The sequence below is a fragment of the Jaculus jaculus genome, chromosome 2 (genome assembly GCF_020740685.1).
Source record: "Jaculus jaculus isolate mJacJac1 chromosome 2, mJacJac1.mat.Y.cur, whole genome shotgun sequence".
In the NCBI taxonomy this organism is placed as follows: domain Eukaryota; kingdom Metazoa; phylum Chordata; class Mammalia; order Rodentia; family Dipodidae; genus Jaculus; species Jaculus jaculus.
In genome coordinates, this window is record NC_059103.1 from 138454456 (window position 1) to 138477594 (window position 23139).

The window sequence follows — 23139 nt, forward strand, 5'->3', positions numbered from 1 at the left end:
GCCTGGGCTAGAGTGACACTCTACCTTGAAAAACAAAACAAAACAAAAAAAGAAAAAAAAAAAAGGAAAGAAAGAAAGAAAAGAAATTGGAGCCTGGCCTTTAATCCCAGCATTTGGGAGAGGCAGATGTATGAGGATCACTGTGAGTTCAGGGCCAGCCTGAGACTCCGTAGTAAATTCCAGATCAGCCTGGGATCTAGAGTGAGACCGTACATTGAAAGAGTAGGGGTGAATTGGAGTTTTAAGTATAGAAGATAAAATGGCAATCCAGAAGAGAGGGGATAGATGCAGCAGTTACCTTGTTCTGAACATTAGACCTTGAACACATGTATTTTAACACATCATATTATATCCTGCAAATTGTTCAATTATGTCTCAATTAAAAAATTGAAGTAGGCAGCAAGACCAGAGAATATAAACTACCCCTCACACTTTAGCCAAGCCACAACTGAAACCAAAGAGGAATTGAGGAGACTAACAAGAGTGCTGCTTCTATGCTAAACCTGCTAAGCAGCACCAGGATGCAGGAGACAGACCCTGAGGATACTCAACACCTACCAAAGCAGAGATCCAGAGGCTCCTAAGAGCTCGTCACTGAAGTAGACTAAAAACTCACCCACCATGGCTCTGGGAATTTGGGGGAAGAGGGTGCGGAAAGATTGTGAGAGCCACAGGTTGATACATTGTGCCCAGAGGCATTCCTTTCCCCTCAAAAATAACTCACTGCTGCTTCCACAACACATAAATCACAGCCCCACAGGGAATACCTACAACCCCACTGAGGAGCGATGCCAATGGAATAGGGCCAAGAATGAAGGAAAAGATGTATCCATACAAATTATGTTGTTAATAATAATAATAATAAGGAGAAAAAAATTTTAAAAAATAAAAATAAAGAAATTGGGCAAATAAAAAATTTTCCAGTTGTCTGAAGTGGTAGAGTGACAGGGAAAGGTCACAGTAGACAGGCTAATGCTCTTCTCTGCTTGCTGCAGTGCAAGGTGATGACATAGACTGCTGTAGGTATGTTGGAGATGGAGAGAAAATGAAAATGATCACCCCTTACTAAGTGTTGAGGGCTAAATATATACGGAGACAGGAATGTTTGGTTGTGGAGGATAAAGATGTTATCATTTCCTGGTTTCTACCAGAAATAAGGTTTGCAATAAGCAAGGATTGTATGCACATGAAATTACAAGATACTACAGGAATTCCCCCTAAATGTTGGAGATTCTCAAAAGCATAATCCTAGTGATTGAGAACAATAATCCATTTTCTCATAAGAAATCTATTCGGGGACTTTTTAAGGTAGAGAGGATCAGGTTAACGGGCAGTGTTTTTCCATGATATAAATGATACTGATGAATTATAGAATGATATGAGTTATAAAGCAGTGTCATTGAATTACAGAGAGTACTTCTAAATAGGGTTGATTGAGTTTCACAATTGCTCTGTGTGCTCATTCACCCTATTTCTGCTCACAGGTGACAGAACTTTGCCTCTGGTCATTTAGTTGGGAAGTAGTAAATCAGATATTAGTCCCATGGCATGAAGCCTCACTCAGTTTTATTTTTAATTTAGAAGTAAAGAATGAAAAATCTAGTCAACTAGGGCCTAAGTGCTTTAAAAATCATCTTTGCCAGCATCCCATTCGACCTTAAACATATTTTAGATAACTGGTTTTCTTTTTCATTAGTCAGAGATGCATGGTTAGCACAAAAATATTTCAAGGATCCTTTCATTTTGAATGAGATATAAATACCTAAGGTAATAACCCTAGTAGGTTATATAAGATTAGTTCCATTTATGTATCCAATGAATGTCAACAGAAACCATAGCTTTTGTGAATATAGACTTTTAATTTCCATGTGTTTTATTTTTAAACTGTTATCAGCAGTATGTTTTTTCTTCCAAGGGAAAGCTTAAAAACTCCCTTTTGTGAAATATAATGACGCCCCAGAAACTAAAGTCATAGGCAGGCTTTACTTCATTTTGACTTTAAAGCCTTTTTAGGTTTTAAGAAACAGAGAGCCACTGATTCTGAGAGCTTTTTCATCCAGCCTCCTGAGCTCATCTCTGATTTCATAGTCAGTCAGTGGTGCAGGTCATAGGTGTGTTTTAGTCCATGCATAAGACAAGGTTGGGTGGTTCTCAAGAGCTGAACGAATTCCAAATAGGCTTTCATTCTCCTTGGAACAGAATGTGTGTTTCATGTAGGTGTACAATTGCCCTGGTTGGGGAAACTCCTCTTCACCTGTGATGAAAACCCTTCTTGGTTCTCTCATCATTCTACCTCAAAATAAAAAGGCTTTGGACTTAGTCTGGGCACTGGGGATCGTTTGTAAGCATCCAAGAGGGTTACAATTCACATAAAAATATTTACACCGGAAGAATTGGAAATCTTACTTTGAGCATCCCTAGCACCTTTGCTTATCGTTGCCATAGAATCCTCAAACTGATACATGGATCTGGGCTGTTGTGTATAAGATTCTGCCTCATGCCTTCCTTTCTCAAGAGGACACTTTAATACAAAGCTTTGTAGCTGCATAGTCAAAAATGTACACTTGCAGGGCATGGTGCTTCATACCTTTAATCCTTACACTTGGCAGACAGAAGTAGGTGGATCACTGTGAGTTCGAGGTCACTTTGAGACTTCATAGTGAATTCCAGGTCAGCCAGGGCTACAGTGAGACTCTACTCAAAAAAAAAAAAAAAAAAAAAAAAAATCCACTTAATTGCAATTGGAGACTATCTTCACTGTTGTAATTTAGCTTGTATTATTCCAGGACTTTAGCACAGTGACTATCAGGTTTTAAATGTATTGCCTGGATCAATATGTGAATTAGCTGTTCAAGGTTTCACCTTGTAGCAGTTACCATTCTGTTGCTGAGACAGAACACTCAACTTGAAGCAGCTGATGGAAGGAAAGGGTTTATCTTAGGTTACTGTCTCATCATGGTGGGAAAGCACCTATGCTGCCTCTTCCTCTTCTAAGGGTGATTGTCATAGAGTTCTGATGATGTGATTAGGCACTATATACTGGGCGACATAAGGAATAGTTCTGGAAAGCTAACAATTGGGTAGCCACATTGGTGAGCATCCAGTGAGGGCCTTCCTGCCAGGTCACACACAACATAGTGAAGGACATCATATTGTGAGATGGAGCAAATGTGTTGAAAAAAACATATATTTTTTTTAATGAAGCCACTCCATGAGAACCCGTGAATCCGTTAATACATTAACCATGTGGAAGAGCTTATGTCAGGAAATAGGAAGGAGAGAGAAAGAGAGAGAGAGAGAGAAGCCACAGGTCTCTTCATAAGGATAGGCTCCACCACTCAAAGGTCCCCCCTACCTTGTACTTTCCTCACCTGTGTGCATCTGGCTGTGGGATCTGGGGAGTAGAACATGAGTCCTTAGGCTTCTCAGGCAAGCACCTTAACTGCTAAGACATCTCTCCAGTCCTCAAATATTATTGTTATTGTTATTGTTGTTGTTGTTATTATTATTATTAGTTTTTCGAGGTAGGGTTTAACTCTAGTCCAGGCTGACCTGGAATTCACTCTGTAGTCTCAAGGTAGCCTCAAACTCATGGCGATCCTCCTACCTCTGCCTCACGAGTGCTGAGATAAAAGACATGTGCCACCATGCCTGGCTAAATATTATTTTTTAAACATTTTTATTTATTTATTTGAGAGAGTGAGTGAGAGAAAGAAGCAGATAGAATGAAAGAGAATGGGCACATCAGGGCCTCCAGCCACTGCAAATGAACTCCAGACGCATGTGCCACCTTGTACATCTGAATTTACATGGGCCTTGGGGAATCAAACCTGGTTCCTTTGGCTTTGCAGACAAGCGCTTTAACCACTAAGCAATTTCTCCAGCCCCACATCCAGATCTTAACATCAAGTTTCCAGCATGGATTTGGGGGACAGATCAATACTCTAATAAACCCACCCAGGTTGGTAGACAGTGCTATTTTCCTGAAGTTATTTCTCAAGAGAGGCTCCACAGTGAAGCTTCCTCCATAAGTCTCGTGCTTGAGCTACTTTAGGCATGTTCAGATATTAGAGTGGAGAAAACTGTGTTCACAGAAATTTGAGTTGGGATATGGATCTACAATCTGGTGTTCACACTATCCCTGATCACTTCATTATAACTTCATTATCTTACTCTGCTCATTGCCTTCTCAGCACCTATAAATATTTCTAATTACTTGACTTTTGTATCTAGTATGTATTTAAAGTATTTAGTGTTGTTGCATACATTTATATTCATGGAACATATAATTTTAATGATATGGTTATTACATAAGTTTTGTTTTGGAGGTAGGGTCTCACTCTAGCCTAGGGTGACCAGCATCTCCATCTATAGCTCCAGGCTGGCCTTGAACTCACAGCAATTTTCTTTCCGATGCCTCCTGAGTGCTGGGATTAAAAGAGTGTGCCACCATGCTTGACGGTTGTTTTATATATATAACAATAATATTGCATCACTTTTACCTAGAACTTGTATTCCTAGAATGTGTACTTATGGCACAGGGGTTGTATTAGAAGCATTTAGCTCAGGATCTTGAGGAGCTATTATTCCCATCTCCATTTTTAGTGGATGGATAATTAGCCGAAGGGGATGGTGCCAAGAGAAGCATGCTTTTTGCTGTCTTCTATGACATAATAAAATATATTTCTAAAGCTTGACATGTATCATGGGGCCTTTAGCTGAGACTCTAATCCATCTGTGATAATAGAAAAGAGTTGTGAATGAAATTTTGCATTTAGCCTTTCTAAAATTCTGGATCCATTCTGAGCTGCGGATTCTTAATTACTAAAGTGAGGGCATAGATTAGGAATTCTCTGAATTCCTTTCTTTCAGTGTTTGCAATATTTTCATTGTATATGATCAACAAATTTGTTAATAAACCCCCTTAATAATAATCCTACATTATAGTATGATTCCATTTAGATCCTTAATGTGTTACTTTACTGAGTTATGCTGCTTGACACATGACTTAAATACAGTTTAACATATGTATTATATGTACACAGGCAATTTGTATATACATTTTCTAGTAGCAATCTAATATTTATGGGTAATGATTTTAAAATTTATCATCGTATCTAACAGAACAGTTAGACAGTGAACAGTAGTACTTTTAACTTATATTCTTTCCACTGTCAAAATGCTTAGTTTGATAGTAACATAAAAAAGCTGGGACATGATTCTAGCTTTTATGCATGTTTATAGTATTATGGTGGTGGGGTGGTGTGTGGGGAGTGGTGTGCAAGATGTATATTCAGCCCATGTATGTATATGTGGGTGGTGGAGGTTTGGGGGAGCGGTTGTGGGGGGAGTGGTGTGGAATATGCATATTCAGAGCCCGTGTATGTGTATGTGGTGGATGTGTATGTGGTGGTGTTGATGTGGGGGGAGTGGTGTGGAATATGCTTATTCAGAGCCCCGTGTATGTGTATGTGGTGGGGTTGATGTTGGGGAGTGGTGTGGAATATGCATATTCAGAGCCCGTGTATGTGTATGTGGTGTGGGGTGGGGGGAGTGGTGTGGAATATGCATATTCAGTGCCTGTGTATGTGTATGTGTAGGCCAGAGCAGAATATCAGGTGCTCCTTCTCCATCACTCTCATGCTTGGTATTTTTTTTTTTCTTGGAGTCTCTTACTTATTTTTTTTAATTTTTTTGTTTTTTTTATTAACAACTTGTATGATTATAAAAAATACTCCATGGTATTCCTCTCCCTCCCCCCACTTACCCTTTGAAACTTCACTCACCATCATACCCCCTCCCCATCTTAATCAGTCTCTCTTTTACTTTTGATGTCTTGATCTTTTCCTCCTCTTATGAAGGTCTTATGCAGGTAGTATCAGGCAGTGTGAGGCCATGGATATCCAGGCCATTTTATGTCTGGAGAGTAGCATGTTGTAAGGAGTCCTACCCTTCCTTTGGCTTGTATATTCTTTTTGCCACAACTTCCGCATTAGACCCTGAGCCTTGGAAGGTGTGATACAGATATTGCAGTACTGAGCACTGCAGTCATTTCTTTCCATCACCATGATACCTTCTGAGTCATCCCAAGGTCACTGCCATCTGAAGAGAAGATTCTCAACCAAAAGTGAAAGTAGCATTAATATAAGGGTGTGAACATTAAGAGAAGTGTTTTCTGGGCAGTTTGATAAGCATAGTATATACATTTGGCCAGACAACAGCAGATGTTACACCCCTAATGACTACCCCTGTTTTAAGTTTTCAGTATCAGGGATGTATTCACTTCCCATGGAGCAGGCCTCCAGTCCAATTAGAGGACAGTTGGTTTCCCCCATAACAGATGTGCCACTATTGCACCTGTTGGCTCATTTGGCCTGGCTGGCCAATTATAAGGCTTGCAGTGTCCACTTATGAGTATCTTCACTGGTGATTTATCTTTCTCCCATTGAACTGCATGCAGAATGGCTTCTTCCAGCTTTCTGTCAACTGGTCTACATGCAGGAGGTTATCAGCTCAGTTCCAGCGAGATTTCTCAGTGGCCTTGCAGGAGTCTCTTACTTATTTTGAAGGTGCTTTTTACACATACCCCAGGGATTCTCTGACTTCTGGTCGCCACAAGACTGGGTTTGCACATATAAGTGTCCATGCCCAAATGCTTAGGTGGGGAAGCAAAGTCAGGGAGTCTGCGGCCTTCATGTTGCCACAGGGAGTGAAGAGTCATCTCCTCAACCCTGTAATTCTAAAAAAGAGAACATAGAGGTTATATAACTCAAATTCTTTGTTTTACTAAGAGTGATAGGACTGTGACTTGCCCAACATTGCACCAGTTATTGTGACAGTCATAACTAGCACTGAGGTAGTCAGTGAGACCACAGTTGAGTTCAGCTGTATAGATACCTATTTCTGGTGTACAAAACAAATTTAGCTTTTACCCCATGGCCTTCCTACCAGTTGAGATAGGAGTAAGCAATTTTTCATATTAAAAGAAGGTTCATATTGTGCTGTCCTCTAGTTTGTAGCTAGGAAAATGGACTCTGCCCTAGGACTTTAGAAAGGTTACCGGCAATTTGCTAGAATCTGAAGATGCATAGGAAAATGCTTGTCAGTGAAGAATAAAAGTCTAGACACTAAATAGCTGTTACAAAGACCTAGAGTGAGTGGGTAATGTATGAGAAGAACCACATTGAAGCCAGAGGAGCTTGGGTCACAGAAGGAGAAAGAGAGCTTTTAGGGACACAATAAGCTTAATGGAGACCAATCTGTGGTCAGATTTCCAGACCATGGAAGGAGCATATTGAGTTGGTTGGAAAGTCACTGCAAGATTTGGGGCAGGAACATGGCCACACTTGGGAGTAATAAATCATTCCAGCATCACTTTATTCTCTGTGGCATGAAATCTGAATGCATGCCAGTCTTCAATCTGATTCTGACCCCAAAATTCAACAGAGCCTAGCAGGAGGCGTAGGAAGTACAGCTGTCCAGCCAGTCTGGATCAATGCTACTGCACCATACTGTTTGGTCTGCTCACACACATGCTGCTTTGGGAAGCTTTCTGATGTTGATTGATGTAATTCTATATTCTAGCTCACGTGACCACCTTGCAGCTATAGCATTTTGTCAGTTTTAAAGATCTACTTCCTATCCTGTAACGCCAGTTTCTCTGCTGGACTCTGTCATCTGTTGGGAACCTGTGGCATTGGGTGTTGGGGAGTTGCGTTATTCACTGGGGGTCATCTTTTAGCACCAAAATTGCAATCTGCTGTCTGCTGCCTACATAGCCTTGCTTTATAAAGAATTCAAGCTTTAAAATAACCATTCAATTATAACAACTTGTAATTTATTTCACTCATTCCAGTTAACATGACTAAATTTTCTTGGGATTTTGTTATGCAAGTGAAAATTTTAAGTCATTACTGTGTGTCTAACTGTTTTGGTGTGTTTTTTTTTTTCCCATTGTTTCTTTAAATTTGCAGTTTTCCCGTGTGTTGAAGAATAGAGCGTGGCCTACCTTTAAACAAGCCAAATCAAAGATCTCCCCACTGCACAGCAGTGATTTCTGCCCTACCAACTGCCATGTCAACGTGATGGAAGTTTCTTATCCCAAAACATCAACCTCCCTTGGGAGTGCCTTTGGTGTTCAGCTGGATAGCAGGAAACATCATTCTCATGATAAAGAAAATAAATCTTCGGAGCACGGTATGTTGGCTTTTGAGGTTTTATCAACCCCTGAGTAGTAAGTAATTTGTGCAGTTTGTAGGTACTCCTGCATCATAAAGTTTGGTAGATGTCTGGCATCCTAGGGAGCCGACACCTGACAAAAGAGTCCTCACTATAGTTACTCAGGTAATTGTGCATAAATATTTGCAGAGTAAAAACAGGGTCAGGCACTTTTGTTGTTTCCTTATAGGAAAGATAGCTGCTCCTGCTTTCCTTATATGCATGATGGGTGCAGTTCATCTTTCTAGGACCAGTTATCTAAAATGACTGTTGTTGTGATAAATCCCAGAGGTACAAGAGAAGTATGTTCAAGGCTATTTGTACCACTGTAATGGGACAAACAAGTGAATTGAGTGTGGCTTTTAGCTTCAACTCCTCAGAAGCTTTAACTCCTGAATTAAATTCAGCATTGGATTGGTATTTAATTTTATATAAGCTTGGACCTCTAAACTGTGCTGGAACAGATAGTTCAAGTGAAGGGTAATAAATATTACTGTGGAATTATTTTAACTTCTCAGGGAAACTAAGCCCTATGGTGTACATTCAGCATACAATCACGACCATGGCTGCCCCGTCAGGCCTGTCTTTGGGACAGCAAGATGGCCATGGTCTCCGATATTTGTTGAGAGAAGAAGATTTAGAAACTCAAGACATCTATCAGAAGCTTCTGGGCAAGCTCCAGACTGCACTAAAAGAGGTGGAGATGTGTGTTTGTCAAATAGATGAGTAAGTATGTTAAGTTTGTAAAATTTCCCATTAAAATAGTTGTAGTAAGTGTCACTTTTGAAAAACCACATTCATGCTTTCATTAGTTGTAGGAATTTTGTTCTAATCACATAGAACTTCTTTATTCCAGCACCTTAACACTTGAGAATACATACGGATAGAAAATTTAAGTCATCATTTCAGGACAAAGAATGATAAAAGTCTATTTTATTGAAGATAGAAAATAGCATGTTTCAAAATATGTTTAAAGTCACTGCTAATAGCATGTGTCTTAATCCCAGCTACTCAAGAGGCTGAAGCAGAAGACTCACAGGTGTGAGGTCCACCTGAGCTACCTAGTGAGTTTAAGGCTAGCCTTGGAATTTAGCACTACAGTACCTCTGTCTCAAAATGAAAAGTGAGGAAAGGGCTGAGGATACTTAGAAGTAGAGCATTTGTATAACGTATTTGAAGCCCTGTGTTGAGTCCCCCTTATAGAACAAAAGAAAAAAAAATGTTTTATGTATGTGGAGATTTTCGTATTATATTTTATAGTCCAGGGAACAGTATTTGAGTATATGAAATAAAGAAATATTTATGAAAGATGCAGAGTATGACTAATGTTAACATCTATTGAAAGAGTTAAGACAAAAGTCTGCATTCTCAGAACCAATTCATTTTACTGTTCTGACTGAATTAAAAGCTTACTAAGCTGTATCCCCAGTATCTGGGCCAGTAAAATGAAAGTTTTAACCAAGGCAAGATGGAGATAGTTCATGAACACTTTTGCAAGCCTATAAACTCCTTTGAACTTATTTTATTTTTGAGAAATTTATACATTTATGTAATGTACTTTGATTGCATTCACCCCCACTGTTCTCTCTTGTCTCCCTTCTCCCTCCCACTGAACCCCTCAACTAGTTCCACTTCTACTTTGATGTCTTTTTATTTGTGATCCACTGAGTTTAGTTAGGGGTACATGAGTGAGAGCTATTTTACCAGAGCATGGGCAGTGTATCAGTGCTATACCACTAAAAGAAATGACTCTCCTTTCCCTTGACCAGTAACTGCCAATAGTCCCTTAGAGAGACGTGGGCCTGTGAGCTCCTCTCCCATCCATGACAAACTGTTCATAGGCCTGATCTTACGCAGATTTTGGTTTGTTTGTTTTTTTTTTTTTTGCAGCTAACCATTAGTACATTAGTGTTTTACTTTCCTAATTACATTACATTGGTACATTCATACTCATTATACTCAGTACAGCAGCCATATCATATCTGAAAGACTATGTTATGTTCTACAGCACTTTTTTTTTTTTTAATCATTCTCTGGCTCTTATATTCTTTGTAGCTCCTTATCCACAATGTTTCCTGAGCCATAGAGGGAGAGATCCAGATGTTTCCTTTAGGACTGAGCACTCAATAGTCATTTATTCTCCGCAATTTGACTAGTTTTGAATCTCTCCAGTAATCTCTACCCACTACAAAAAAAAAAAAGCTCCTCTGACCAAAGCTGATAGTAGCACTAATTTCCAGGAATAAACATAAATATTTATAAGGTAGTTTGATGATCACAACATGTCCATTTAGCAAAACGAAGTACTTTCTCTAGGGCTCATGATATCCCCAGTTATAGGCTTTTGACTTGGTTCGTAGTACCAGGCATAAATTCCCTCCCATGGAGCAGGCCTCAGAACCAATCAGAAAGAGTTGGTTTCCCCCATAAGTGTCATTCCACTGTTACACCCGTGAGCTCATCTTGCCTGGCCAGTCAGTTTTGTAGCCCACATCTCACTGTTGGGTAAGACTGTCCTTGACTTTTTCTTCAACAGCAGCTCACATGTCACCTTCCAGCACTATGCAAACGGGTCATCAGGGAGGAAATTTCCAGATAAGTTCCAGCTTGGATTTTTTTGTGTCCTGCAATCAAAACATGTGGTATCTTCAGCAACAGGTTCTTACCATCTCCTGTGGTGGGCCATCAAGAACAGTGTCAATAGACTGTATTGTTTTGGGAGTCTTGGGAACCTCTGGTGCACCCTGGCACTGGGATTTTCATTTAATAACCTGTAGCTTCTGCAAGCAGCTTTATGATCCCACAGACAGGTCTTCTACTGAAACTCTTAAAAATTAGATTTCTAATTAGGTAATCAAGAAATAGGCTTTTCATTTGGCTTTTAAATACAGCTATGATTTTGGTTAACCTGTGCCCTCTTCTTCCCCCAACTTCAATTGCAGACTTTTATGGTGGCAGAACTGCTGAGCTCTGTGAGGTGATTATGTATCATGTCTAGTCAATACAGTTCAGTATAATGAAGAGAGCATCTATAGAAGTGGATGAATAATGATAATGAGTTTCAAGTTTGTGGTGAAAAGTATAGAAATTAATACAGAGGCAATCAGCGTATTGCCAAATCTGCTTGCTCACCCATATAAAGGGTATTTCTTGGGCTGGAGAGATTGCTCAGTGGTTAAGGTACTTGCTTGCAAAGCCTAAGAACCTGGGTTTGATTCCTCAGTATCCAAGTAAATCCAGATGCACAAAATAGCATATGCATCTGGAGTTTGTTTGCAGTGGCTAGAGGCCCTGGTGTGCCTTTTCTCTCTCTCTGTTGCTTTCTGTCCCTCATTCTTTCATTCTCTCTCAAATAAATAAGTAAATAAATATTTTAAAAATGAATGTGAATTCTTGAATATATTTAGGCCTGACTGACTTAAAAAATGGTATAGACACCTTATCTAATATTTATTGTCCTCTCTTTGTCAGGTTGTTGATTTAAATTGCTAATGGATGTGTTTTGTTTCTATCACACATGCATAATTTTGTTTAGGTAAAAATACTTAGAACTTGTCCCACACTTTGGTATAGTAGACATTACACTGATGGTGTTAATAGTTGACATGATCTCAAATTTTGCATATATTGAATATTTAGAGATCAAAAGTAAAACTATTTAGACATGGACCATATTAAAAACTTTAAAAAATATATTTTATTATATTTTAAAACTTATCTTCAAGCATGTTCCCTTTCAAGGTTTCACAAGTATTGAATTAGAATTCTATTTTCCTATGTCAAATGAAGAAGATTTTAAAAATTCCTTACAGAATTTTAAATATTAAACTTCAGCTCCCACATTTACAGATGAATTAAATAAACCAAGGTTGCTAAGACAACAGGAGACTATTTTTAAGCAATGGCATCATATTCGAATTTGGAGGCCCTGTGACAAAGAAGTTCATACTTTAGCATATTGTATTTGCTTTAATTTAATAAATGGGATTTCACTACATGATATGTTCTATTTTAGTAACTGGTTCCTTTCCCCCTGAGATATTTAGGAAGTGTAGAGAAGAGGAATCTTTATTATGGTGTGTTGAGTCATAGATTCTAGCTCTCAAAAAGATTTTAAGAGAACATCTGGACCAGTCTCACATGCCCATTTAGGCCTAGAATTATAGTTCCCACTTTCCTTTGTTAAAGTCAAGGTTATTTATGTGCTTAGAAATCAGGCCTTGGAAGCATTGGTATCCAGATCTGTTTGGCATTCATCCAGACTTCATTATTTTATTGGCTTTTATTTTTATTTTTTTTGGTAATGTTCAGGTCATGTAGGTATATTTTCATGGAAAATCTTGAGCCAAGGAGTTACCTCTATTTGACTTCAAAATATTTATATTTAAAGAACTGGTTTTAGAAAGAGTTCTGTGTCTGGTTAACTAAAACTTCTTTAAATGATTGATGATTTTTCATTAAGATATTCCTGTTCTGTTATTCTGAAAAACTGTATCCACCCAGCTCTGTATGTGTCTAAGAAAAAAGGCATGAAATGAACAAATGAATTGAGAAACAAACTTAAGTCTTCTCCATGTAACCATATAATTTAATTCTAAATTTAAACATGTTCCACATAATTAAATGTGTAATATGATCTTTTAAAAACAATACAATTGTCCAAATGCTTGGATTCTCCTTTGCCTTGGTGTTAAGAGATTTGGTGATGCAGTCAAGCTTAAACAATTTTTTCAAAGGCTAGTTAGCAGGCAGTTTTCTCACCATGTAGTAGTTATTCTTGGTCAGAGGGGAGAAGCAGATCCCAGATGCCAGTTTGCAGAGAAATTGCCTCATAAGATCTCATTGGTAGCCTTTCTGGAAGTCTTGATTTCTATAAAGTGCCTGGGATCAACACAGTTTTATTTTGTTATTTGGCTACCTGGCTACGTGGGAATATGACTAGAAATAAAATTTCTTTTAACACACAAGCATTTTTCTAAATCTCCTACTTTGTTTCAAGTCCACAGATGGAATTAGAGATGAATTTTATGTACACTGACAAGAAATAAGGGGATGTTATTGATTTAATCAAGGCTTTGTGATTTTTGCTTCACTTTGAGGAGCTGAATATTTTTGCCCTTAAATGGGTTATTTTGTGATGACACTTAGATAGTAGGATACATAAAATGAGCAACACTTAGTAGTCCAAAATATTTATGGGAGTTTAAAATATAATGTTTTAATCTTCTCAGGAAGAAACAAATGGGGAGTATCTGGGAGTGAAGGTAGGAAATTTGAGAATGAGTTTCATTTTGCAAGTGTCAAAGGATTGAGTGATAAGAAAACTGCATTGTAGAACAGTTCATAATCTGAGGTTACCGATGAGAATGGAAATGCTGGTGATGGAATTACCTTGGATGTTGGTTATCTTGAATATTTTGTAGGTAAATGTGCAAACAGGCACAGCTTCCTAAAGACTAATATCTATTTCAAGTGGTCCAGTGAGAGGCAGGGTCACACTTTTATATGCAGTAACTTATTGCACTCCTAAAGTCCCTCTGTTATGATTGTTATGACGGGGGTTGTCATGAAATAGCCTCTAATTTAAATGTGCTTTCAAAACTAAATTATAATTTCCTTATACCCAAATCTGTTTCAGCCTTTCACCCACCAAGAGCTTTCCCTGCTCAATAATATGTTTCCCACTTCCCACCTTCATCAAGAAAGAATCAGTATTGACCTTTTTCTGTATCCTTCTCCACTTCTAGCACCTCATCAGTATCTGTCAGTTATTCCTCAGAATGTGCTCCTGTCTGTCACTGTGGGCTGGCTCAGCATCACCCCTCATTAGTGTCATGATAAGAGCTGTGTCTTCTTTCTCTGATCCATTCAGCATTCAACAGATCCAAGAGGGATCTGGTTTGACTCACTAAACAGTATTATGTTGTTAAGTTATACCTGTCCCTTGTTATCCTTAGGAGAGTACTCCCAGGATCCCCTGCAGATGCCAAGATCTCAGGATGCTCAACTCCCTTACATAAAATACTATAGTATTTCCATCCTTCTGTATATATGATATCATCTCTAAATTACTTATACAACCTAGTACAATGTAAATGCTAAGCACATAGTTGTTATGCTGCATTGTTTAGGGAATAGAAACAAGGAAGATTGTACACATAAATGGCAGGTACATTTTTATAAATATTTTTGATTCGTATGTGTTTGAGTCCACGGATGTGGGAACCACAAATGCAGAGGGCCAATTGCAGTATCATGTGTGGTCTGCAAGATCCTGAGTGATCTGTCCTAAACTCAGTCACTGAGATCTAGTTCCACTAGCCCTTTTCTGTCCTTGAAAAATGACAATACCAATCTCACCTGAAGCTGGTCTATCTGGTGGGCTCTGCTTCTGTGGAGGTCTGTGTGGCTGGCCAGCCACACAGACATTCAGCTGTCAAGCTAAAATTATAGAGACTGTGCTTAATCTGAATAGATGCTCATCCTTCCAAGATACTCAGACATTTCTTCTCTTTAGACTCTACAAAAAACCTGTGTGTTTTATCACCTTCATTGTTTGCAAAAATTCCAAAAGTCTCAAAGACTTAAAACAACAAAGGTTTCCTTTTTCCTCACTCTCCAGGTCACCTTGGGACACAGAGCTACTGCTCTACATGTCCTTGGTTAGAATATCAGACACCTGTTCTTTAAGTGGAACATGTCTGTCATTTCAGGAGAAACGAATGAGGCGGTATTGGACTGGCATAGGGGATTCTACCAGAAGTGACCCAAGTTATATCCAATCACCTTGCATTGGGTGAAGCAAGCCACATAGCTATGCCCATTCTCAGTGAGTTAGAGGTAACCCCCACAAGTGACACATGCACACTAAGGATTGACCTGCCCAATGTATAACATATATTCAGCTTAATTTGCAAAACACATGTGTCTTTCCCTCATCTCATTGTTAAAATGGAGACAATGATGATGCCTGCTTCATAAGGTGGTTTTTAAGATGACATGAAGACATTTCTATTCAGTACTTAGCATACTGGCTGTGATGATTATGAAGATGATGATATTTAAAAGCAAAAATAAATGCACAAAATCTTTATGAACCAGTGTTTTATTCAGAGGATATTGATCTGGAATAGGATGCTGCTCAGTATTTTAATTAATTGGACAGTTCATTAGTAGGTAAATATTCTAAATAAGAAAAATCAAAGGAAATATTTTGCATGCACAAATTACTACTATATACTTTCTTGTTGCTTTTCAGATTCTAGAAAATTTATGCTTGCATTTTTCTGTCATTTATTTTATTTGTAAGGCTAGACACTTGTTCCCACTGGGTCAGTGCAAACATGATTGCAACAGTTTAAATGTGAATGCAATTCTTATAACTTTGAGAAAACTGCTTCTGCTCAGCCCCATGACTTCTAATTTAAAGTACACACAAGCACAGAGGACTCCTTGCAGAATGAAAACCCCTGCATTTCTTTCCTCCTTGGTATTCAGAGTTCATCGCTCTGTGGAATGGAGCTTAGGTAATTGGAGTCAGACTAATGTTTTAATCTTTTGGGTGGAAAATGTGAATAAATAATCTATCTTACAAGATATAAAAATATCTTTCCAAATAGAAAAACTGTTTAAAATCATTCATAGCTTTCAGTTATTTAAAATGTTCACAGAGCCTTGAGCAATGTAACATAACTCCTCCAATTTTCAGTGGCGTCTAAAAATGATAAAATGTCAAAATATTACTCAAGTATTGCCTCACAGTGAGACTTTGCTTGACTCTTCTATTGGAAATTGGAGCTTTGGATTGAACCCAAAGAACCTTGCACCTGCAAGTCCAGCAGGAGCTCTATGTCTGAGCCACATCCCCAGTCCTGACCCCATATTTCTCTTCTTCATGTTACTCCCTAAAATTTGTCACCATTTGATACATTTTAGTTACTTACTTACTGTTTCAACATAATGAAATTTTCACCCCAAGTAGTCAGGGAATTTTGTATGATTTGTAAACTGTTGCATTTACAACACCAAGGAAAAAAGTAAATATGTGTAGTTCCTCATTCCCTTATCAAGGATTTGCTCACTGGTTAGCACTGGGGTTGATGTGTGTAGGATGTATTGGCTATTATCATTGCCTTGAAAGAAAGCAAACACTACATTGCTATGACAAATGAGTGTCAAGATAGGTGCCACTGGTTGGAATTGAATGTCATTGATATTTAATAAATGCAATTTTAGGCTGTTGGCTAGAAAAAACACTCATAGGCTCCTGGTTCAGATATGGCTTAATTCACTTTGCAATGTTTTTAAAATATTGATTTATTCATTTGAGAAAAGAGAGAGAATGAATAAATTAGAATGGACATGGGGTTACCAGGGTTTCCTGCCGTTATAAATTAACTCCAGATGCATGCACCACTTTGTACATCTGACTGTGTGTTTACTAGCCATCAAATGCAGGCCGTCAGGCTTTGCAAGTAAGCTTCTTTAACAGCTGAGACATCTACCCAGCCCCATCTTTTAAAGTGTTATAGCATTTGGACAGATTCATGACATTTCATCCTGGCTGGATTGTAAGTTCAATTGGAATCGCCCCTGCCTCCTATTATCCTCACGCTGACTGTCACTCTGCTTTGCATCTTCTAGCAATCCCAGGGCTCCTGCTCATTTGAGCAATGGGAGGAGATTCACAACATGATATTCTCCCCGTCAAGAGCGTGACCCTGGAGAAAGGGTCACTAGGAGATTGGGTTTTAATACATGAGGGTGAGCCAGTAAGATAGTAAGACATGGTTAGCAATTACATTGAACATTTTGTTCCATGACTTTTCCTGGGGTTAAAAGCATAGGAACCTTGAATAAACATCTCTTCATCTTAGGAAGGACACCAGTGATAGACTAAAGAGATGATTCCACCCAAATCTCGCTCGGTGAAGTCGAGGATTTACCACAGAAGGATGGGTGAGGGGTCACTTCCAAGAGCACAGATGGCACAGGCAGCCCGAAAGCCCCCACTGGCATGGGTGCTGCTGCTGCTGCGTCCCTGCAGCTCCCCATCTGGCTTGAGGGACTCTCCCTGAAGAGTCTCCTCTCCCTTACAATGTTCACTTTTTTTAAATAACTTTATGATGGGGGGGGTTGTGAATCTTGTATGTTTCATGACCATTCTGAGCCTTGTTAAGGTTCATTAACTGTCTGAGCCTTACGTGCTTCCCTCCTCCATCAAGGCAAGAATGTTTTAATTCTGAGGTAATAACTCCCCAGCATGGTTGTTAATACTTTGAAGATGACCCCATAGTTTTATATGGTTGGACTTATGGTGATAATGACAAGCAGAGATCGGTGGCAACTTTATGCACTAGGGATATGACCTCCATCTCATTCCCACGACATCCAGGGAGCCTTGTTTTTCATGACCCTCACCTTCGCTGTTAAGAGAAAACCACTAATTTGTTCTAATAACAAGATTTATAAGTGGCAGCACCAGGAATTGGAGGCTTTATTTTCTTAGTTGTGTGGTGTTTTCTCTTATGTATTCTGAGCAATAAAAGTTACTATTGCATGTTTATTGTTCAAGGGAATAGTTATTTGATGTGAAACATGGAAACACTCTAAAATATTTGTAAGCCTGTAGAAGCCAATTAAAAAGATAGTTACTTGTTTTAGACAGTTTGAAAACAAAACATGTACTTATTATTTTAAAAATATCACACTGCAGCCTCCTGTCATCGATAACATATTCTCCTAAATTGGAGCGTAAGACATCAGAGTGTGCAATACCAACCGACAGTGATAATGAGAAGGGAGAAAGAAACAGCAAGAGAGTCTGTTTTAACGTAGCCGGAGATGAACAAGAAGATTCAGGCCATGACACTGTCAGCAACAGAGACTCTTACAGGTGAGTCAGTAATTCTCAGCCTCTCTCCTCAAAGTTAAATGTGATGGTTTGGTTTTGGTCATTGTTACTTCAAACTAACCACACCACACCACACACACACACACACACACACACACACACACACACACACACACACACACACACAATACCCTATCTTTAGGGTCACAATTTGAGGTAGTGAATGTTAGATTTCAAATTACGAATTTGGGGGAGACATAATCCAACACAACACTTTCCCCCTGAACTCTCTTGTTTTCTTCCTTCTGGACTTGCAGAGAGGCTTGTCCAGTGAGCTCCATCAATGGAGCTGTTTTTCCTCCCTGCATCTGTGTATCCCTTCCCTCCCTGGGCACTGTCCTGACCAGCCACATGTGTGCAGCTGGGGCATCTCCCATTTAATTCATGTTAATTAGAGGCAAAAATCACTTTGTTCACTCTTACTTATTGATATACAATGTAAAGGCACTGTTTTAAATATTAATTAAACCAAAGCTTTTCCTCATCAGCTAGTTTGAATTCCAAATTAATAAATAACATTAAAAACATACTTTTAGTAGGAAGATTTTTATGTAATTCCCCACCACAAGCAATGTGGCAAATTCTAATATTTAATGCATTTTACATAGAAGGAATCTGGGTCCATTAAGTTTATATAATTGACCTGGATCCATATTTTCTCTCTTATCACTTTGTCATCTCAATTTGTTGTCAGAAAGGACTTTTAAAAATATATGAAATTATGAACATATGTAATTATTCCTAGAGATTTAATAATGCATTAACCACATTTACTATTTCATTTACTTTTAGTTTCTAAAGATACCAGCATAAGAACCTGTCGTTTCTCTCCAGTGGGAAATTACATGTCTAAAAATACTTTTACCTTACATCCTAGTTATCAGATAATTAAAATTACCCTCATAGTCTCCCTCTAGGCTAAGATAGAATTTTTAAATGCAAATTTAAAGTTAAGTAAATCCTTTATCCTTGTACAGAGAGGTAAAAAGAAATTATTTCCTATACTGTTTCTGGGATCTGACTTGTGATCATATCTACATATCACATTTAAAACATTTTCCTCATGGACATTCATCATTTTTGAGCATTTACCTGTTCTGTGCTATCCATAGAGACCGACAAGGTCCCTGCCTGTGGAGCTCCAAATGTTGCCATTAAGTTATGACTTAAACTGCAAGAAAGCTCTGAAAGTCAATAGTCATAAAGCAGGACTTTGTCTCTACTAGAAAATTATCAAATCACTGTTACTAAATAAATTATGAAGAATTTTATACTATACCTATCTATTAGTTCTATAATCACACATTTTAAAAATTCAATTACATGGTAAGAAAATTTGAAAATTGCTTTAGCATGAAATACGTATTTTTTAAAAGTGAGATAAGCAGAATTAGATAAGTTTTGCTTAAAATATAATGATAAATATAACTGACAGATATTTATGCAATGAACACTAGGAGGACATAGGCTAACAATCTTTTTTATTAATTTCATATTTTGTATGTGTATGGTGTGGCATGTGTTATGTATGGTGTATGTATATGTAGATGCCCATGTCCCATGCCTGTGCATGTGGAAGCCAGAGGAGAATTTTGGGTGGTTTTCTCTTTTTGCTCATCCACATATTTTCCTGAGCCAGGGATGCTCTCTCAACCTGGAGCCGTTGCCCATTAGCAAGCCCTGGGGATACTCCAGTCCCTCCTTATACTGGGATTTTTAATGTTTGTGGGCATGCCCAGGTTTTCATATAGCCTTTAGGGACTAAAACTTGGTGGTCCCCATGCTTAAGCAGCAAATGCTCTTACCTGATGAGCCATCTCCCCAGACTATTACTTTCTTTCAATTAACATACAAGACAGTGGGTTTGTTATCCTAGCCTATGTATATTCCTGGACTTTGCTCATCATACACTTTGCCCACAAGACATTCTCTTGTCACCCACTGCAAGACAAATGTGGCAAACGCGCTCCTAAAGTCACATACAACTCCTTCTTCCCAGTGACTGCAACAGCAACAGGAACTCTATCGCCTCCTTCACGAGCATCTGCAGTAGTCAGTGCAGCTCCTACTTCCACAGTGACGAAATGGACTCAGGTGAGTTCGGGGCCAGGTGCTTATGCTTTTCAGTGTTAGTCCTATTAGAGATACCTCTAAAAGATTAATGTTATATCCACCATCGTTTTTGCTTTTATCAGTCATTCCCAGGGGCCACCCACATGACATATGTTGATTGATAAAGTAAATTTCCCCATATTAATTTCAAAGAGAGTGAATTTTTAAAAGCGAAGGAAGCAAATTAATATTCGTTTAATGTATTTTTTAATCATGAATGATTATATGTACACAGGGAACATGTTTTACTAAAATCATTAGGCATGGTTGTTTGGGGTAGAGATGTAAGAAAGAATTTCAGACTGAAGATTTCTTTTGATGTCAGCATGTGCACAACTGAGTAAGCCTTACATTTGGGAGGTAAGGGGAGTAATGTAAGGAAAACACAAATAATGTGATCAGTTTGGAAATATCTTCATTTGTGTGTGAAGACTTTTACCTATTGAAGACAAATCTTAATTTTTTTAAAGTATTTTATTTATTTGATACAGAGAGCAGGGGAGCAGACAGAAAGAGAATGGGTGCACCAGGGTGTCAAGCTACTACAAGTGAACTCCAGACGCATGTACCACTTTGTACATCTGGTATTATGTGGATACTGAGGAATTGGACTCAGGTCATTAGGCTTTGCAGGCAGGCATCTTAAAGCTAAGCCATGTATCCAGCCCCAAATTTTAATTTTTAAGATGCAGTTTATTTCAATTTTTCAGCCAGTGGAAAAGTAGATCTTTTATAGCAGCATCCTTACTGACAGGTGCACTACTGCTTCTGCCAATTTTAGGAGGGGTGATATGACTGATATGAGCATTGGAAAACCTTTTTCTGAACACGACAAATAATATGAAATAAGATAATAATAAATAAATAATACTTTAATAATAATATTTAATAATATTTAATTTGATAATAAAATAATTTTTACCAAATATGAAAATATTTTGGTATGTTAAATATTACTTGAAGAATTTTAAGTGTTTTTTCAACTAGGTGATGAACTTCCTGTAAGTGTCCGCATTTCTCATGATAATCAGGACAAGATACACACTTGCCTGGAGCATCTATTCAGCCAGGTATGATTGGGCAGTTGTTGGTCTTTTTTTTTCCAGAGTAAACTTACATAAATTTTCCAGATGCAAGAAAAAGAGCTTGGAAGGGTATTAGAAAGACTTCCACTGGACTTCTGCCTCCTTTGTTCTAGAGAGAGAATCCTTTAGCATCCAGCCTCAAGGGTATTGTGAATATCAAGAACGTTATACTCTTGGGAAAAGTGACAAGAATTATCTGTATTGTCTTTGATTTTGGTTATCTGTAGATTGTCAAAATGCTTCATAGAATTTATAGATTTCAGGATTAACTTAATTTTCATATTAGTATTTAACATTTAAAAAAATTATAACCATAATCAAGATTTGTTTTATAGAAATTTTTACCACTGTGGAAACTTTTAGTATTTATTTTGTAATTGATTAAAAAACAAGATTTTATTGAAATTGAAAGGAAAGCTTTCCATGATGAAGTAGGTTCCCAAACAACTGGATCTCCTAGGATAACTTTTAAAAAATAAATTCCAAACTTTCAGTTTCTTGAAGTACAAAAGAGTTTCTATTAGTATATGATAAGGTAATGAGAAATACTGGCAGTGTTATCAAAATATGAGTTGAGTACAATATTTTACTTAAAAATAGGCTTCCAAAGCACTGTAGGGTTTCAAAATAATTGTTTAAGAAAAAGTATTTCACAAGGTTTAATTTTACATATATGCATATGTATTATGCATTATAAGTTTTTAATTCTCAAAAATATACTCTTAATAGGTGGATTCAATTACCAACCTTCTAAAAGGACAAGCTGTTGTGAGAGCATTCGAGCAAACCAAGTATCTCACACCAGGCCGAGGACTGCAAGGTATGTTAGAAAATAACAATTAAGAGATATCAGAATACAAAGGGTAACAGACAGTCACAAAACAAATAATAAGAAGAAACAATGGGACTGCTTATGCTTTATAATTCACCAAATATTACTTCTATTTTCATCATTTTTTAAAATAAATTATCTGTTTAATTGCAAGCAGAGGGGCACATGAGAGAAGGAATAAAGAATGAGCACATCAGGGTCTCCTGCCACTGCAAATGAACTCCAGATGCATGCACTGCTTTGTGCATCTGGCTTTAGGGGGTTAGGGGATTTAAACCTGGGCTGCCAGGCTTTGCAGGCAAGTGCCTTTAACTACAGAGCCACCTCTTCAGCACCTTAATTGTTTTTTTTTTTTAATTGTTTATTTTTATTTGAGAGTGACAGACAGAGAGAAGAAGGCAGAGAGAAAGAGAGAGAGAGAAAGGGAGGGAGAGAATGGGTGCGCCAGGGCCTCCAGCCATTGCATACGAACTCCAGATGTGTATGCTCCCTTGTGCAACTTGCTTATGTGGGTCCTGGGGAATGGAGCTTCAAACTTAGGCTTCACAGGCAAGTGTTAACGCTAAGCCATCTCTCCAGCCCTGCCTTATCATTTTTGAAAATGTTGAAAGTCACAATACTTTTTCATAAACTTTTTTTGAAGTGTTTTGCTTTTGTTTTTATTTTTTCCAATTTATTTTTTAATTTGTTTGTTTTTAATTTATTTATGTGCGAGAAGAGAGAGAGAGAGACAGAGAGAGAAGAGAGAGAGAGAGAGAGAGAGAGAGAGAGAGAATGGGCACGCCAGGGCTTCCAGCCACTGCAAATGAACTCCAGATGCATGCGCCCCCTTGTGCATCTGGCTAACATGGGTCCTGAGGAGTCAAGCCTTGAACCGGGGTCCTTAGGCTTCACAGGCAAGCGCTTAACCACTAAGCCATCCCTCCAGCCCCCAATTTATTTTTTTATTGGCAACTTCCATAATTGTAGACAATAACCCA

At 38.2% G+C, this 23139-nt stretch overlaps 1 protein-coding gene across 2 annotated transcripts in view; it reads left to right on the top strand.

The window, feature by feature from the left end:
• Prex2 (phosphatidylinositol-3,4,5-trisphosphate dependent Rac exchange factor 2) overlaps positions 1–23139 on the top strand; it is a 318249-nt gene that overhangs the window by 179858 nt on the left and 115252 nt on the right. For both annotated transcript variants that reach the window (XM_045143485.1, XM_045143486.1), the window contains 6 exons: positions 7974–8196; positions 8736–8943; positions 17933–18112; positions 20130–20224; positions 21230–21312; positions 22057–22147. In XM_045143485.1, the coding sequence (XP_044999420.1) occupies positions 7974–8196; positions 8736–8943; positions 17933–18112; positions 20130–20224; positions 21230–21312; positions 22057–22147 (880 nt within the window). The remainder of the gene's footprint in view (positions 1–7973; positions 8197–8735; positions 8944–17932; positions 18113–20129; positions 20225–21229; positions 21313–22056; positions 22148–23139) is intronic.